The 20,216-nt window shown below is 43.2% G+C and overlaps 1 protein-coding gene across 1 annotated transcript; it reads left to right on the top strand.

Annotated features, from left to right (window-relative positions):
* Positions 1–821: 821 nt before the first annotated feature.
* LOC133579885 (membrane-spanning 4-domains subfamily A member 4A-like) lies at positions 822–17,566 on the top strand. The gene is made up of 7 exons (XM_061934144.1): positions 822–875; positions 2,731–2,884; positions 8,389–8,493; positions 8,554–8,610; positions 8,682–8,846; positions 11,777–11,893; positions 16,660–17,566. The coding sequence occupies exons 2-7, from the start codon at positions 2,732–2,734 to the stop codon at positions 16,747–16,749; spliced, it is 687 nt and encodes a 228-aa protein (XP_061790128.1). The 5' UTR covers positions 822–875; position 2,731; the 3' UTR covers positions 16,750–17,566.
* Positions 17,567–20,216: the final 2,650 nt, after the last annotated feature.

The following is a 20,216-nucleotide window of genomic DNA, read 5'->3' as shown; positions in this document are numbered from 1 at the left end:
TTATACGGCACATTTAAACAGTAAAAATGTGTCCAAAGTGCTGCACAACAATATTAAAAACAATATTCAAATAGTATCCTTAGCTCCACCAATGACTGAACAAAAACAAAAAATAAAACAATATGATTAAAAAGGATTTTAAAGGGTCAAACCAATTAAAACAGTAAATAGAAATCAACATTTAGACCTGCCTCGCCCTCCAGTCAGGGCTGGAGTATTGTTAGCTGCTTGCTGTCTCCAGTTCTCCCTATTTCTTGTATGCTGTGAGCTATTCCATTGTTCCTGTTCCTGTATTTTGTATTTTGTATGCTGATAGTAGCTGTTTGTCTTCTAGTTCCTCCTTTCCTGCTTTCCTGGTTTCAGCTTTGTGTTTTTCCTGCATTTTTGGACATGAATCCATGTTTTCCTGCATCAAGCCTGCCATCTCTGCATCCTGGGGTTGGGCACCACCACTTCCTGACACTTTCAATGCTTTTAGGAGTGGGGATGGTCTTTTTTTTATTTTAAAACAGTCAATGCTCAAACAATTATTATTAATCAAAAATCAATGTTGTGAATTATTGACCTATAGTTTGTATTTTTACTGTACATTTTTTTGGACAATTTTGAAAAAAAAGGGCATAAAACATGAACAACTTTCTATCAACAAATACATGTGAAGTTGATCTAAGCATAGAAAGTAAGAACTTTTATGAGTGGGACTTATAATGTTGACCAGTTAGGGAATCCCCAAGGGTCAAAAGCATGTTGTGGATGTGAGGGGAGCTTTTATTGTGAAAAGACAGGCGACAGGAAGTGCAGTTTCTTCTGCTGCCTGTGAGTGACCTTTCAGTTCATCCTAGCAGCAAAGCAGCAAAGCAGCAAAGCAGCAGCAGGTGAGATCTCTTAATGAGGATGAGGCGTAAAAACTATTTTTAACGTACCACACTTTTGACAATCTTCAAGGGGATTGTGCTGAAAATGTTAATTAATAAATACGTTTTTTTTTATTGTGATGAAATGTTGCAGTATGACTTTGTGATGCTTGGAGTGAAAAGGTTGAGTGTGTGGTCAGTCAGGCAGAGAGCGGTCAAGGCTGACACAAAAAGTATGTTTTTTTGGTATTGCCTTTAAAAAAAGTAGTGAAAGTAAACTGTTGAAGCAACAATAAGAGCAGCTGCAGACCACTTCATGTTTGCTTTAGCCTTTTATCACTTTATTCCAACTATCACTCTACTCACACACAGGAGGAATTTTATCTCCACACTTTGTGTGTGTTGCTCTTTGAAAGTGTGTGTTTGTCAAAGGATAAAGAACACAATGAATGGAAGAACAATTTAGCCTTTATAAAGATACTGTGGTGTGTGTGTGTGTGTGTGTGTGTGTGTGTGTGTTATCAAAGATCCTCTATATGACAGGAGTGTGAGAATGAAAATGTGCTAGTTAGAAAATGTGCTAGTCAAACATGATGATATAAAGACTTTGCTGTGAAGTAAAACATAGATGATGTTTCATTGTGTAAAGTAGTCTTCATAAAGTTGTGTAAAGTAGTCTTCATAAAGTTGTGTAAAGTAGTCTTCATATAAAGCATCCTCCAAACTCTTTTCAAACTCAGGCAGACTGAAGTCAAATAACTTGACATCTTCCACATAACAGAAGCACTTTGGTGGCGGTATAGCTCGGTTGGTAGAGTGGCCGTGCCAGCAACTTGAGGGTTCCAGGTTCGATCCCCGCTTCCGCCATCCTAGTCGCTGCCGTTGTGTCCTTGGGCAAGACACTTGACCCACCTGCTCCCAGTGCCACCCACACTGCTTTCAATGGAACTTACATATTGTGTTTTCACTATGTAAAGCGCTTTGAGTCACTAGAGAAAAGCGCTATATAAATATAATTCACTTCACTTTGCAGTCTTTTTAGGATTGTGCTGAAAACAAATCTGGTCAAAGATCCTCTATACAACAGGAGCACTGCTGTTTACCACAAAAACTCACGTCAAAGATCCTCTACATGATCAAAAATCCTGTTGCTTATAAGGAACTACAGCATAGAACACAAGTCAAAGATCCTTCGCTGGTGTACCTAATGTAGTGTCCGGGACTGATCACACGCAGGTGTACCTAATGTAGTGTCCAGGACTGATCACACGCAGGTGTACCTAATGTAGTGTCCGGGACTGATCACACGCAGGTGTACCTAATGTAGTGTCCGGGACTGATCACGCGCAGGTGTACCTAATGTAGTGTCCAGGACTGATCACACGCAGGTGTACCTAATGTAGTGTCCGGGACTGATCACACGCAGGTGTACCTAATGTAGTGTCCGGGACTGATCACACGCAGGTGTACCTAATGTAGTGTCCGGGACTGATCACACGCAGGTGTACCTAATGTAGTGTCCAGGACTGATCACACGCAGGTGTACCTAATGTAGTGTCCAGGACTGATCAGGTGTACCTAATGTAGTGTCCAGGACTGATCAGGTGTACCTAATGTAGTGTCCAGGACTGATCAGGTGTACCTAATGTAGTGTCCAGGACTGATCTGGTGTACCTAATGTAGTGTCCAGGACTGATCAGGTGTACCTAATGTAGTGTCCAGGACTGATCAGGTGTACCTAATGTAGTGTCCAGGACTGATCAGGTGTACCTAATGTAGTGTCCAGGACTGATCAGGTGTACCTAATGTAGTGTCCAGGACTGATCAGGTGTACCTAATGTAGTGTCCAGGACTGATCAGGTGTGTCTTCCTCCAGGATGTGTTCTTTAGTGGGCCACAACGCGGCCGTTACCATGGCGACGGACCACACCAGCAAGTCCCCTCCACTGTTGAAGGCTCTCTTCTGTGGTCCAATGAGCTGCTTGTACTGCAACGCCTTGATCAGTGCGGGCGTTCCAGTTGTTTTCGGGGTACGACAACCTCCATCACCTCCTCCATCACCTCATCAATACTCTAAACCTCCATCACCTCCTCCATCACCTCATCAACACTCTAAACCTCCATCACCTCATCCATCACCTCATCAATACTCAAAACCTCCATCACCTCATTAACACTCTAACCCTCCATCACCTCATCAACACTCTAAACCTCCATCACCTCCTCCATCACCTCATCAACACTCTAAACCTCCATCACCTCATCAACACTCTAAACCTCCATCACCTCATCCATCACCTCATCAACACTCTAAACCTCCATCACCTCCTCCATCACCTCATCAATACTCAAAACCTCCATCACCTCCTCCATCACCTCATCAATACTCTAAACCTCCATCACCTCATCAACACTCTAAGCCTCCATCACCTCCTCCATCACCTCATCAATACTCTAAACCTCCATCACCTCCTCCATCACCTCATCAACACTCTAAACCTCCATCACCTCATCAACACTCTAAACCTCCATCACCACCTCCATCACCTCATCAACACTCTAAACCTCCATCACCTCCTCCATCACCTCATCAACACTCTAAACCTCCATCACCTCCTTCATCACCTCATCAACACTCTAAACCTCCATCACTTCATCAATACTCTAAACCTCCATCACCTCATTAAGACTCTAAACCTCCATCACCTCCTCCATCACCTCATCAACACTCTAAACCTCCATCACCTCATCAATACTCTAAACCTCCATCACCTCCTCCATCACCTCATCAACACTCTAAACCTCCATCACCTCATCAATACTCTAAACCTCCATCACCTCATTAAGACTCTAAACCTCCATCACCTCCTCCATCACCTCATCAACACTCTAAACCTCCATCACCTCATTAAGACTCTAAACCTCCATCACCTCATCAATACTCTAAACCTCCATCACTTCCTCCATCACCTCATCAACACTCTAAACCTCCATCACCTCATCAACACTCTAAACCTCCATCACCTCATCAATACTCTAAACCTCCATCACCTCCTCCATCACCTCATCAACACTCTAAACCTCCATCACCTCATCCATCACTTCATCAACACTCTAAACCTACATCACCTCCTCCATCACCTCATCAACACTCTAAACCTCCATCACCTCATCAATACTCTAAACCTCCATCACCTCCTCCATCACCTCATCAACACTCTAAACCTCCATCACCTCATCAACACTCTAAACCTCCATCACCTCATCAACACTCTAAACCTCCATCACCTCCTCCATCACCTCATCAACACTCTAAACCTCCATCACCTCATCCATCACTTCATCAACACTCTAAACCTACATCACCTCCTCCATCACCTCATCAACACTCTAAACCTCCATCACCTCATCAATACTCTAAACCTCCATCACCTCCTCCATCACCTCATCAACACTCTAAACCTCCATCACCTCATCAACACTCTAAACCTCCATCACCTCATCAACACTCTAAACCTCCATCACCTCCTCCATCACTTCATCAACACTCTAAACCTCCATCACCTCATCCATCACTTCATCAACACTCTAAACCTCCATCACCTCCTCCATCACCTCATCAACACTCTAAACCTCCATCACCTCATCCATCACCTCATCAACACTCTAAACCTCCATCACCTCATCCATCACCTCATCAACACTCTAAACCTCCATCACCTCATCAACACTCTAAACCTCCATCACCTCATCAACACTCTAAACCTCCATCACCTCATCCATCACCTCATCAACACTCTAAACCTCCATCACCTCCTCCATCACCTCATCAACACTCTAAACCTCCATCACCTCCTCCATCACCTCATCAACACTCTAAACCTCCATCACCTCATCAACACTCTAAACCTCCATCACCTCCTCCATCACCTCATCAACACTCTAAACTTCCATCACCTCATCAACACTCTAAACCTCCATCACCTCATCCATCACCTCATCAACACTCTAAACCTCCATCACCTCCTCCATCACCTCATCAACACTCTAAACCTCCATCACCTCCTCCATCACTTCATCAACACTCTAAACCTCCATCACCTCCTCCATCACCTCATCAACACTCTAAACCTCCATCACCTCATCCATCACCTCATCAACACTCTAAACCTCCATCACCTCATCAACACTCTAAACCTCCATCACCTCATCAACACTCTAAACCTCCATCACCTCATCAACACTCTAAACCTCCATCACCTCATCCATCACCTCATCAACACTCTAAACCTCCATCACCTCCTCCATCACCTCATCAACACTCTAAACCTCCATCACCTCATCAACACTCTAAACCTCCATCACCTCATCAACACTCTAAACCTCCATCACCTCATCAACACTCTAAACCTCCATCACCTCATCAACACTCTAAACCTCCATCACCTCCTCCATCACCTCATCAACACTCTAAACCTCCATCACCTCCTCCATCACCTCATCAACACTCTAAACCTCCATCACCTCATCAACACTCTAAACCTCCATCACCTCATCAACACTCTAAACCTCCATCACCTCCTCCATCACCTCATCAACACTCTAAACCTCCATCACCTCATCAACACTCTAAACCTCCATCACCTCCTCCATCACCTCATCAACACTCTAAACCTCCATCACCTCATCCATCACCTCATCAACACTCTAAACCTCCATCACCTCATCAACACTCTAAACCTCCATCACCTCCTCCATCACCTCATCAATACTCTAAACCTCCATCACCTCATCAATACTCTAAACCTCCATCACCTCATCAATACTCTAAACCTCCATCACCTCCTCCATCACTTCATCAACACTCTAAACCTCCATCACCTCCTCCATCACTTCATCAACACTCTAAACCTCCATCACCTCCTCCATCACTTCATCAACACTCTAAACCTCCATCACCTCCTCCATCACTTCATCAATACTCTAAACCTCCATCACCTCCTCCATCACCTCATCAACACTCTAAACCTCCATCACCTCATCAACACTCTAAACCTCCATCACCTCCTCCATCACCTCATCAACACTCTAAACCTCCATCACCTCATCAACACTCTAAACCTCCATCACCTCCTCCATCACCTCATCAACACTCTAAACCTCCATCACCTCATCCATCACCTCATCAACACTCTAAACCTCCATCACCTCATCAACACTCTAAACCTCCATCACCTCCTCCATCACCTCATCAATACTCTAAACCTCCATCACCTCATCAATACTCTAAACCTCCATCACCTCATCAATACTCTAAACCTCCATCACCTCCTCCATCACTTCATCAACACTCTAAACCTCCATCACCTCCTCCATCACTTCATCAACACTCTAAACCTCCATCACCTCCTCCATCACTTCATCAACACTCTAAACCTCCATCACCTCCTCCATCACTTCATCAATACTCTAAACCTCCATCACCTCCTCCATCACCTCATCAACACTCTAAACCTCCATCACCTCATCAATACTCTAAACCTCCATCACCTCATCAACACTCTAAACCTCCATCACCTCATCAACACTCTAAACCTCCATCACCTCATCAACACTCTAAACCTCCATCACCTCCTCCATCACCTCATCAATACTCTAAACCTCCATCACCTCCTCCATCACCTCATCAACACTCTAAACCTCCATCACCTCATCAACACTCTAAACCTCCATCACCTCATCAATACTCTAAACCTCCATCACCTCCTCCATCACCTCATCAACACTCTAAACCTCCATCACCTCCTCCATCACTTCATCAACACTCTAAACCTCCATCACCTCCTCCATCACTTCATCAACACTCTAAACCTCCATCACCTCCTCCATCACCTCATCAATACTCTAAACCTCCATCACCTCCTCCATCACCTCATCAACACTCTAAACCTCCATCACCTCCTCCATCACCTCATCAACACTCTAAACCTCCATCACCTGATTAAGATGATTGCATCATTCATTAAGAAGTGGAGTTATTAACCCTTGTGGGCCACCGTAGTTTAGAAGTACAATGTTAATGTGTCTTAAAAATATCACCACTTCTATTTCTAAAAGTAAAATATAACCCCACGCAACCCCGAAAGGGACAAGCGGTAGGAAATGGATGGATGGATAACCACTTCTATTACTAAAAGTAAAATATGACCACTTCTATTAACTAACACCATTTTTTCATGTTTTCTAATGTAGCTCCACCCCTTGTCTCTGCTAGCATCCACGCCCTATTCTGCTCACCACCACTAGAGGGAGACATTGCTAGTCTATTCTGCTCACCACCACTAGAGGGAGACATTGCTAGTCTATTCTGCTCACCACCACTAGAGGGAGACATTGCTAGTCTATTCTGCTCACCACCACTAGAGGGAGACATTGCTAGTCTATTCTGCTCACCACCGCTAGAGGGAAACATTGCTAGTCTATTCTGCTCACCACCACTAGAGGGAGACATTGCTAGTCAATTCTGCTCACCACCACTAGAGGGAGACATTTCTAGTCTATTCTGCTCACCACCACTAGAGGGAGACATTGCTAGTCTATTCTGCTCACCACCACTAGAGGGAGACATTGCTAGTCTATTCTGCTCACCACCACTAGAGGGAGACATTGCTAGTCTATTCTGCTCACCACCACTAGAGGGAGACATTGCTAGTCAATTCTGCTCACCACCACTAGAGGGAGACATTTCTAGTCTATTCTGCTCACCACCACTAGAGGGAGACATTGCTAGTCTATTCTGCTCACCACCACTAGAGGGAGACATTGCTAGTCTATTCTGCTCACCACCACTAGAGGGAGACATTGCTAGTCTATTCTGCTCACCACCACTAGAGGGAGACATTGCTAGTCTATTCTGCTCACCACCACTAGAGGGAGACATTTCTAGTCTATTCTGCTCACTCACCACTGGAATTTAATGAAAAAAAGCAGCATTTTTCAAACTAGTATTGAATAATAATGTACTTAGTCACCTACAACACAATTTTGTCTTTAAATATATAATATCTGTTTTTAATTGGCCCCACCATACTTGCCTTTTCACTTTTTGGCCCTTAGACAAAATATTAGAAGATGTCAAAATAAAAATAAAAACTTAAAACACAAGCAAAGTTTAGTTAATTATGGAATAGAGCAGCCATAATAAATACTGTTAAATGAACAACAATATTTTCCTACTTGTTATGCAGTTACACAATTGTATTATTCTTCTTTTTTATTCTATTCTTACATGGGAGACAACAACAGTAAAAAAAAAGCTGAAATAATAATTAATAATATAGTTGGTCACTTCTAATGCAAAATGGCACAATATCAGTTTTTAGCATTTGTCAAATAAAAAAATGTCAATATACTTTGATTTAGTTTTTAGTATGCGACGACGCTTGGTGAAAAAGTTAGGACACCCCTGAAGTACAGTATGAAAAAGCTGCATATTTCTATTTGTATTTCTACTTGATCCGTGTTGTGTTTGCAGACCATCCAGATCATGGTGGGAGAGTTCAACATGGCCCTGGGTGTGGGCAGGACTTACCCTTCCATCCTGGCCAGCGTGCGTGCGGCCTACTGGCTGGGTGCTGTGGTAAAAGTCACCTGCACAACTTCTTCTCCCAAGGCCACGTTTGAAATGTGTTTCCTACAGTTTGTCACCTCAGGGATCTTGTCCGTGTGGGCGGGCTTCTGTCCCTCCCGCTGCTTGGTGAGACCCTCCTGCCGCCCCCCCTGTTTGATGCTCAGTCCTGCCGACAAACCACCACGTGTTCCCCGCAGGTGACCTTCACCGTGGTCATGAACATCGTCAGCGCCGTCTTCGCCATCGTGGCCATCGTGCTGTACTCCATCGACCTGGCCATGCTCTCCACCAGCTTGTTCTGTGGCCACTTGGGGGACGGGTCGGTCCACGACAAATGTGAAGATGTGGCCCACGTTGCCATGGTGAGGCTCAACGTGACGTCACTGGTGGCTGCAATACCACTCTGTTCCTCAAGGGGCAGATGGAAGTAACTATGTGGACTTATTTTCTTCATTACGTGCATACATAATGAATATAAGAGGATGTGAAAGTTCCACTCCTACCTTTTCTACTTTTGCATTTTTCCCATCATGCATTGTAATGGGTGTGATTTAGAATTGTTTAATGGTGTGTGGACTTTTGTTCTAGAATATTCTCAAAGTTCATTGAGCAGGTTGTTTTAGGTGTGCCCATGCATGTTGACTTTTTTGTCTTTGCGCCATGACTAGGGAAGGTTGTTTGGATGGGGTCATATAAGTGAATGCAAAGCACAATTCCTGGGCATTTACCTAAATTTCTCATGTTATAGTTGTCAGATATTATTTGTAAAGCACCAGATTCCTTATTATACTCATGATGTCTGACGGGCCAACTTGAAGACGCCAGCGGGCGGAAGTTTGGACACCTCTGGTCCATAGAAATATGTCAGATGGTAAAACATTACTTAGAACATTGCCTGTACACTTGATATGTTATTTATGATGGCAGGAGGTTGACTCTATAGCGGTATAGCTCGGTTGGTAGAGTGGCCGTGCCAGCAACTTGAGGGTTGCAGGTTCGATACCCGCTTCCGCCATCCTAGTCACTGCCGTTGTGTCCTTGGGCAAGACACTTTACCCACCTGCTCCCAGTGCCACCCACACTGCTTTAAATGTCCATCCATCCATCCATCTTCTTCCGCTTATCCGAGGTCGGGTCGCGGGGGCAGCAGCCTAAGCAGGGAAGCCCAGACTTCCCTCTCCCCAGCCACTTCGTCCAGCTCCTCCCGGGGGATCCCGAGGCGTTCCCAGGCCAGCCGGGAGACATAGTCTTCCCATCGTGTCCTGGGTCTTCCCCGCGGCCTCCTACCGGTCGGACGTGCCCTAAACACCTCCCTAGGGAGGCGTTCGGGTGGCATCCTGACCAGATGCCCGAACCACCTCATCTGGCTCCTCTCCATGTGGAGGAGCAGCGGCTTTACTTTGAGCTCCTCCCGGATGGCAGAGCTTCTCACCCTATCTCTAAGGGAGAGCCCCGCCACCCGGCGGAGGAAACTCATTTCGACCGCTTGTACCCGTGATCTTGTCCTTTCGGTCATAACCCAAAGCTCATGACCATAGGTGAGGATGGGAACGTAGATCGACCGGTAAATTGAGAGCTTTGCCTTCCGGCTCAGCTCCTTCTCCACCACAACGGATCGATACAGCGTCCGCATTACTGAAGACGCCGCACCGATCCGCCTGTCGATCTCACCATCCACTCTTCCCTCACTCGTGAACAAGACTTCGAGGTACTTGAACTCCTCCACTTGGGGCAAAATCTCCTCCCCAACCCAGAGTTGGCACTCCACCCTTTTCCGGGCGAGAACCATGGACTCGGACTTGTAGGTGCTGATTCTCCTCCCTATCGCTTCACACTCGGCTGCGAACTAATCCAGTGAGAGCTGAAGATCCTGGCTAGATGAAGCCATCAGGACCACATCATCTGCAAACAGCAGAGACCTAATCCTGCAGCCACCAAACCAGATCCCCTCAACGCCTTGACTGCGCCTAGAGATTCTGTCCATAAAAGTTATGAACAGAATCGGTGACAAAGGGCAGCCTTGGCGGAGTCCAACCCTCACTGGAAACGTGTCCGACTTACTGCCGGCAATGCGGACCAAGCTCTGACACTGATCATACAGGGAGCGGACTGCCACAATCAGACAGTCCGATACCTCATACACTCTGAGCACTCCCCACAGGACTTCCCGAGGGACACTGCCGAGAGTATAGAGCTGGTCCACAGTTTCACGACCAGGACGAAAACCACACTGTTCCTCCTGAATCCGAGGTTCGACTATCCGGCGTAGCCTCCTCTCCAGTACACCTGAATAGACCTTACCAGGAAGGCTGAGGAGTGTGATCCCACGATAGTTAGAACACACCCTCCGGTTCCCCTTCTTAAAGAGAGGAACCACCACCCCGGTCTGCCAATCCAGAGGCACCGCCCCCGATGTCCACGCGATGCTGCAGAGTCTTGTCAACCAAGACAGCCCCACAGCATCCAGAGCCTTAAGGAACTCCGGGCGGATCTCATCTACCCCTGGGGCCTTGCCACCGAGGAGCTTTTTAACTACCTCAGCAACCTCAGCCCCAGAAATAGGAGAGCCCACCACAGACTCCCCAGGCACTGCTTCCTCATAGGAAGACGTGTTGGTGGGATTGAGGAGGTCTTCGAAGTATTCCCTCCACCGATCCACAACATCCGCAGTCGAGGTCAGCAGAACACCATCCTCGCCGTACACGGCGTTGATAGTGCACTGCTTCCCCTTCCTGAGGCGGCGGATGGTGGTCCAGAATTGCTTCGAAGTTGTCCGGAAGTAGTTTTCCATGGCTTCCCCGAACTTCTCCCATGTCCGAGTTTTTGCCTCTGCGACCGCTGAAGCCGCACACTGCTTGGCCTGTCGGTACCTGTCCGCTGCCTCAGGAGTCCTATGAGCCAAAAGAACCTGATAGGACTCCTTCTTCAGCTTGACGGCATCCCTCACCGCCGGTGTCCACCAGCGGGTTCTAGGATTACCGCCACGACAAGCACCAACTACCTTGCGGCCACAGCTCCAATCAGCCGCCTCGACAATAGAGGCGCGGAACATGGTCCATTCGGACTCAATGTCCAGCACCTCCCTCGTGACATGTTCAAAGTTCTTTGAATGTAACTTAGATATTGGCTTTCACTATGTAAAGCGCTTTGAGTCACTAGAGAAAAGCGCTATATAAATATAATTCACTTCACTTCACTATACCGTTATTTCCGACAGGAGGAATGAGACATCCTGGTATGTACTTAGTTGATTGACATTTTCACAGCGATGTAATATGAAAGTATTTTCCAGAAGCTGATAAGAGCCATGAACATCACGCTGATCGTCCTGGCGGTTCTCCAGCTGTGTGTCAGCGTCAGCATGACTGTCATCGCAATCAAAGGTTTTGACGTTTGGAATAACAACCAGGTACCTCTCATGTACCACATTTATGTCATATTTAATGCTCTAAATATCTCTAGTGGTCTACACCAGTAATGTACCATCATTCATCATAATTAATGGTCTAAGTACTTCTAATGTACCACATTTATACCATTTTAATGGTCTTCTACTTCTAATGTACCGTATTTAATGTTCTACACAAGGCTATCATACCATATTTATATCATTTTATTGGTCAACACATCACTTTTGTACCATACTTATTAGGACCCGCATGGCCCATTGTATAAGGAATCCCAACGGGAGTCCTTTTACAATGGGACATAAGGACCTATTGTTTTTCTAAGGTTTTATTATTATTCCGCCGCCTCTTTGAGCACTAATTTGACCCACTTAACATGCTTCAAAACTCAACCCACACATCAGGACCTGCAAAAATTGTCTTTTGATAAAAAAAACGAACCCCAAAACTCAAAATTGCGCTCTTGCGCTCCCTAGAAAGAAAACTGCTTATAACTCCCAGTACGAATGTTGTAGAGACATGAAACAAAAACCTCTATGTAGGGCTCACTTAGCCCTACTTTTCATTAATTAATTTCCTCGGGCAAAAATCAACAGGAAGTTGGCAATTCCCCCTTCAAGACAAAAATTTACTAAAAACAGTCACTTTTGCCCCTTAACATGCTTCAAAACTCACCGAACTGAACACACACATCAGGACTGGCTAAAATTGTGATCTAATAAAAAAACCTAACCCCAAATCTCAAAATTGCGCTCTAGCGCAATTTTTGAATAAAACGCAGAAAAAACTGCTCCTCGGAAGAAAAAACTGACAAAACTGCCTGTAACTCCCACTGGGAAGGTCGGAGAGACATGAAACAAAAACCTCTATGTAGGTCTCACTTAGACCTACATTTCATAAATTAACAACCCCCAGCAAAAATCAACAGGAAGTTTGCTATTCCCCCTTCAAAACAACTTTTTTGTAAAAACAGGTCACCTTCCTTCAAAAACTATCTCCTCTGAGCGCGTTTGTTGTTTCGGCTTCAAACTAACACAGGAGAGAGATCGAACCCTTCTGATTAAAAATTGGCGAAAGAGTTTTGATACCGGCTCCGGTTTTGATTTTATGACCCTTCAAAGACCCGCTGCGCTGATGCTGTTTTTTTAAGATGGCTGCTTAAAAGCAGGAAGCACCAACGTGCCCACACAATGCAGACAAGGTAGGTACACTACACAAAAGTATTGGGACAATTCGGACTCAAATTAGACAAAAGTATTGGGACACTTATGATGAAAACTGAACAAAAGTATTGGGACACTTACACTGGAAAAAATTATTGGGACACTTAGGAATACCACTGAACAAAAGTATTGGGACATTTGGGACTAAAACTTGACAAAAGTATTGGGACACTTATGGCTACCACTGAACAAAAGTATTGGGACACTTAGGACTACAACTGGACAAAAGTATTGGGACACTTAGGATTACAACTGGACAAAAGTATTGGGACACTTAGGATTACAACTGGACAAAAGTATTGGGACACTTAGGACTATAACTGGACAAAAGTATTGGGACACTTGGGAATACAACTTGACAAACGTATTGGGACACTTATGACTACCACTGGACAAAAGTATTGGGACACTTAGGACTACAACTTGACAAAAGTATTGGGACACTTACACTGGACAAAAGTATTGGGACACTTAGGACTACAAATTGACAAAAGTATTGGGACACTTACACTGAACAAAAGTATTGGGACACTTAGGACTACAACTGGACAAAAGTATTGGGACACTTACACTGGACAAAAGTATTGGGACACTTAGGACTACAACTTGACAAAAGTATTGGGACACTTAGGACGAAAACTGGACAAAAGTATTGGGACACTTACACTGGACAAAAGTATTGGGACACTTAGGACTACAAATTGACAAAAGTATTGGGACACTTAGGACTACCACTGAACAAAAGTATTGGGACACTTCGGACTAAAAGTAGACAAAAGTATTTGGACACTTAGGACTACCACTGGACAAAAGTATTGGGACACTTACGCTGGACAAAAGTATTGGGACACTTACGCCTAAACTGGACAAAAGTATTGGGACACTTACGCCTAAACTTGACAAAAGTATTGGGACACTTAGGACTACAACTGGACAAAAGTCTTGGGACACCTACACTGGACAAATGTATTGGGACACTTAGGATTAAAACTTGACAAAAGTATTGGGACACTTGGGACTATAACTTGACAAAAGTATTGGGACACTTAGGACGAAAACTGGACACAAGTATTGGGACACTTAGGAATACAACTGGACAAAAGTATTGGGACACCTACACTGGACAAAAGTATTGGGACACTTAGGACTACAACTGGACAAAAGTATTGGGACACTTACACTGGACAAAAGTATTGGGACACTTAGGACTACAACTTGACAAAAGTATTGGGACACTTAGGACGAAAACTGGACAAAAGTATTGGGACACTTACACTGGACAAAAGTATTGGGACACTTAGGACTACAAATTGACAAAAGTATTGGGACACTTAGGACTACCACTGAACAAAAGTATTGGGACACTTCGGACTAAAAGTAGACAAAAGTATTTGGACACTTAGGACTACCACTGGACAAAAGTATTGGGACACTTAGGACTACAACTGGACAAAAGTCTTGGGACACCTACACTGGACAAAAGTATTGGGACACTTACGCCTAAACTTGACAAAAGTATTGGGACACTTAGGACTAAAACTGGACAAAAGTATTGGGACACTTAGGACTACCACTGGAAAAAAGTATTGGGACACCTACACTGGACAAATGTATTGGGACACTTAGGATTAAAACTTGACAAAAGTATTGGGACACTTGGGACTATAACTTGACAAAAGTATTGGGACACTTAGGACGAAAACTGGACACAAGTATTGGGACACTTAGGACTACAACTGGACAAAAGTATTGGGACACTTCGGACTACCACTTTAAAAAAGTATTGGGACACTTAGGACTAAAACTGGACAAAAGTATTGGGACACTTAGGACTACCACTGGAAAAAAGTATTGGGACACCTACAATGGACAAATGTATTGGGACACTTAGGATTAAAACTTGACAAAAGTATTGGGACACTTAGGACTACAACTGGACAAAAGTATTGGGACACTTCGGACTACCACTTTAAAAAAGTATTGGGACACTTAGGACTAAAACTGGACAAAAGTATTGGGACACTTAGGACTACCACTGGAAAAAAGTATTGGGACACCTACAATGGACAAATGTATTGGGACACTTAGGATTAAAACTTGACAAAAGTATTGGGACACTTAGGACTACCACTGGACAAAAGTATTGGGACACTTCGGACTACCACTTTAAAAAAGTATTGGGACACTTAGGACTAAAACTGGACAAACGTATTGGGACACTTAGGACTAAAACTGGACAAAAGTATTGGGACACTTAGGACTACCACTGGAAAAAAGTATTGGGACACCTACACTGGACAAATGTATTGGGACACTTAGGATTAAAACTTGACAAAAGTATTGGGACATTTGGGACTATAACTTGACAAAAGTATTGGGACACTTAGGACGAAAACTGGACATAAGTATTGGGACACTTAGGAATACAACTGGACAAAAGTATTGGGACACCTACACTGGACAAAAGTATTGGGACACTTAGGACTACAACTTGACAAAAGTATTGGGAAATTTAGGACTAAAACTGGATATAAGTATTGGGACACTTAGGACTAGCACCTGCCAAATACGCGGGCCCGACCAATGCTGCTTGCAGCTTTAATATTATATTTAATGTTCAACACTCTGCTAATGTACCATATTTATATTATATTTATAGTTCAACACACTGCTAATGTATCATATTTATATTATATTTAATGTTCAACACACTGCTAATGTACCATATTTATATTATATTTATAGTTCAACACACTGCTAATGTACCATATTCATATTATATTTATAGTTCAACACACTGCTAATGTACCATATTTACATCACATTTAATGGTACACACTGTTAATATACTGTGGTTATATCATATTCAATGGTCTTCACACAACTAATGTACCATATTTACACCAAATTTAATAACGTACACTTGTACTGTGCCACATTAACATCATATTTAATGGTCTACACTACACAAATGTACCATATTTGCATCATATTTAATGGTCTACCCTCCACTAATATATCATATTGACATCATATTTAATGGTCTAGATCAGTGGTCCCCAACTACCGGGCCGTGGCCCGGTACCGGTCCATGGATCGATTGGTACCGGGCCGCACAAGAAATAAAATTTAAAGATAATAAAAACAAATATTTATTTTTATTTTTATTAAATCAACATCAAAAACCCAAGACACACTTACAATTAGTGCACCAACCCAAAAAAACCTCCCTCCCCCTTTCACACTCATTCACACTCATTCATGTCAAAACTTGGATTTTGGGGTTTGTTTTCCCAGAATGCAAAGGAAAGTTGGCGTGAATGTAAGTACATGATTTATTAAAACACATAACAAACTACAAAAAAAGGAAGCAAACAAAAGGCGCGCACAATGGCGGAGAACAAACTTGACTAATGAAACCAAAAGACTAGCACAAAGGCAAGTAACTATGAACACGAAACAAAAACACTTACTGTGGCATGGCATACTGTATGTGATGTACATGGATGACTGTAATGTGCTGTTATGTCATGTTGTGCCTGCAGTGTGATGATGAAGATGATGAGGACGTGGAAGAATTGCATCCTGGGATGAAGGACGTCCATGTGGACAGTGAAAGTGTGGCAGACAAGTGAAATGCATGATGGGTAACAAACAGTATTGTGTACACCAGGGGTCCCCAAATTATTTTTGGAATGCTTTTTTACACACCTGACCTGCCTACTATAGACCTTGCTATTTTACACACCTGCCTACTATAGACCTGCCTACTATAGACCTGCCTACTATAGACCTGGCTCAAACACATGCTTGCTACTTCCAGTTTCCACATGATTGGACATGACTTTAGTGATGTTGTTCTTTAGTTTCCACATGATTGGACATGACTTTAGTGATGTTGTTCTTTAGTTTCCACATGATTGGACATGACTTTAGTGATGTTGTTCTTTAGTTTCCACATGATTGGACATGACTTTAGTGATGTTGTTCTTTAGTTTCCACATGATTGGACATGACTTTAGTGATGTTGTTCTTTAGTTTCCACGTGATTGGACATGACTTTAGTGATGTTGTTCTTTAGTTTCCACATGATTGGACATGACTTTGGTGATGTTGTTCTTTAGTTTCCACGTGATTGGACATGACTTTAGTGATGTTGTTCTTTAGTTTCCACATGATTGGACATGACTTTAGTGATGTTGTTCTTTAGTTTCCACATGATTGGACATGACTTTAGTGATGTTGTTCTTTAGTTTCCATATGATTGGACAAAAAGTTGTGCTCCTGCCTGCAAACTTTCCCCCATGACTCATTTCTTCATTTCAGCTGTCTAAAGCAAGCAGAGATCAATGATTGTTGCTCTTCCACTTGCTATTTTTACACTAACGCTTGTGTAGAAAAGCTTGTATTACATCTTGAAATGACTATTAAAATGTAATCATGCACTGCAAACAGGCAAATAAGCTTGTGTGTGTATTCATTATTTGTCTTTTTTTCCATGGAGGCTCATGTAGGTGATGCAATGGCAATAACCGCCGCCAGGTGGCGACATTTCCCACAAATAGTTTGATGTTTGTGATGTAATGACAACAACAGCCGCTAAGTGGCGACGTTTTGCATAAAGTTGCCTGCTGTCTTAACCTGACTGTGGCCACATCCTTGTAGTTGGCTGAGCTCCACACAAGGATGCGGGACTTCTCAATAGGAGATGTATTTCAGAAGGCGGGGCCACGCTGGGAAACACAAAGCCGGTCAGAAGAAGAGCCAACACATCCTTGCCTCCAATAAATGCCTTCAAAACACTTCTCTGTTCATCTTTGAAATAATCCATATTCCATGGATTGGACAAACCAGTTGCAATATCAGAATCAATGTCACTACAAGGATCTGGCCAGAGTCAGATACTGCTGTCTTTTATGTGGCGCTATCTTTTTAAAGATAAAACACACCTTCATAACAGTATGTAATATGTACAATATACACACTGCAAGTCATATTTATTATAATACCATATTTTTAATTTGCCGCTTTGATTTTATTCTGTTTTGTATGAGTCATTTTATTTAAATGTTTATTTTTTTAAATAATTTTCTCCAATATTTATAATCTGCGCCTCCCGTTTTAATCTTTTCAAAATATTATAATTTTGTAATTTTCTTTCTAAATATTTTCAAAACATTAATGTTTCTTTTGCAGTTTTATAAGGAATATTATATATTTTTAAATGTAACATATAAATAAAATAATTATGCATTTGATCAAAATGAAATAAAACAAAAATTATTTTTGCTCAGATTTCTCCAGTTTGCATTTCTAGAGTGATTGTTATCTTGAAATGCCTTTATGTGTTTATACAATCCAAGCCTGGTATGACTGCCATCCTGGATGGAGTACATACAGTATACTTACGTACTGTACATACAGTATACTTACATACAGTACATACAGTATACTTATGTACTGTACATACAGTATACGTACGTACTGTACATACAGTATACTTACGTACTGTACATACAGTATACTTACGTACTGTACAGCAACTCAGCTGTGGCTGTTTCCAACTTTTGGCCCCGCCCACCCGTGAGGCCTAAAAAGGCGGGCAGCCAATCACATCTTCACGTTCCTCCCCAAAGAAGTGGTGACCTTGAGAGCGGCGAAGAGGAAGAATGGCGTTCCTGCAAGGCGGCGCATCTTTCCGACGCCTCGTGATGTTTGTCTGCGTTCCTGAGGTCACCTGACGGGCGCCGGCCTCAATGCAGGACTGTGTGGTGAATCCACGTCAGCATTCATTCATTCATTGGCACTGATGGAAAGCACCACCTCACCTATTTGCGCAGGTAAATCAGCATTCATTCATTCATTGGCGCTGATGGAAAGCACCACCTCACCTATTTGTGCAGGTAAATCAGCATTCATTCATTCATTGGCGCTGATGGAAAGCACCACCTCACCTATTTGCGCAGGTAAATCAGCATGGATTCTTCCACACCAAACTCCTCCAAGCAACTTGGCCTGAGAGAAGTTGCTCTTCAAAAAGTCCCAGCAAGCACCATAATTGTCCAAAAGGCGTTGCTATGGAGACAGTTACGTTAATTGGACACAATTGTTTTGTGGGCGTGGCTTATCCAATTAAATCTTTAATTGGTGACTTTTTTGTTCGATTGTTTTGCTACATTTCTTTCTTTTTTGGACTTAGCGGCCATAAAGTGAAAGGGTGAAAATAATATTTTGAAGGCATTCAATGAGTCAAAAAGCATCAACTTCATCTTCAAACTGACTTGTGATCCATCTTATCTGAAACATACAATGTGCCTTTTTAGTCACATTCAGTATTGATGATGCTCTTGTTCAAGTTTTTTACTTTACTTTTTACTCACATTTAGTATTGATGATGCTCTTGTTAAAGTGCTCGGGAAATCAAGTTAGTCATCAATGAGTACTTGTCATCACTTCAACACATTTCAAACTGTCATCAATGATTACTTGTCATCACTTCAACACAGTTCCAACTATCATGAATGAGTACTTGTCATTATTGACAAATAAAGTCAGCAGAGCAGCGAAGGGCAAAATGGGCCTGAGTGGGGGGGGCGAGAGAGAGACAGAGAGAAACAGAGAGAGAGAGAGAGACAGACAGAGAGAGAGACAGAGAGAGAGAGAGAGAGAGACAGAGAGAGAGACAGAGAGAGAGAGAGAGACAGAGAGAGAGAGACGGAGAGAGACAGAGAGAGAGAGAGAGACAGAGAGAGAGAGAGAGAGAGAGAGAGAGACAGAGACAGAGAGAGAGACAGAGAGTGAGAGAGTGAGAGAGAGAGACAGAGACGGAGAGAGAAAGAGAGAGAGAGAGAGACAGAGAGAGACAGAGAGAGAGAGAGAGACAGAGAAAGAGAGAGAGAGACAGAGAGAGAGAGAGACAGAGAGAGAGAGAGAGAGAGACAGAGAAAGAGAGAGAGAGAGAGAGAGAGAGACAGAGAGAGAGAGACAGAGAAGAGAAATAGAGAGAGAGAGAGAGATAGAGAAAGAGAGAGAGAGAGAGAGAGAGACAGAGAAATAGAGAAAGAGAGAGAGATAGAGAAAGAGAGAGAGAGAGAGAGAGAGT

The sequence above is a fragment of the Nerophis lumbriciformis genome, linkage group LG30 (assembly GCF_033978685.3).
Source record: "Nerophis lumbriciformis linkage group LG30, RoL_Nlum_v2.1, whole genome shotgun sequence".
In the NCBI taxonomy this organism is placed as follows: Eukaryota; Metazoa; Chordata; class Actinopteri; order Syngnathiformes; family Syngnathidae; genus Nerophis; species Nerophis lumbriciformis.
The sequence above is the reverse complement of the archived record's forward strand: the minus strand, read 5'-3'. Positions and strand labels throughout refer to the sequence as shown.

Coding starts and splice junctions, on each gene's coding strand:
- LOC133579885 (XM_061934144.1), top strand. CDS start 2,732: ATGTGTTCTTTAGTGGGCCACAACGCGGCCGTTACCATGGCGACGGAC. Junction 8,611..8,681: donor TCTGTCCCTCCCGCTGCTTG/GTGAGACCCTCC, acceptor TGTTCCCCGCAG/GTGACCTTCACCGTGGTCAT. Junction 11,894..16,659: donor ACGTTTGGAATAACAACCAG/GTACCTCTCATG, acceptor TTGTGCCTGCAG/TGTGATGATGAAGATGATGA.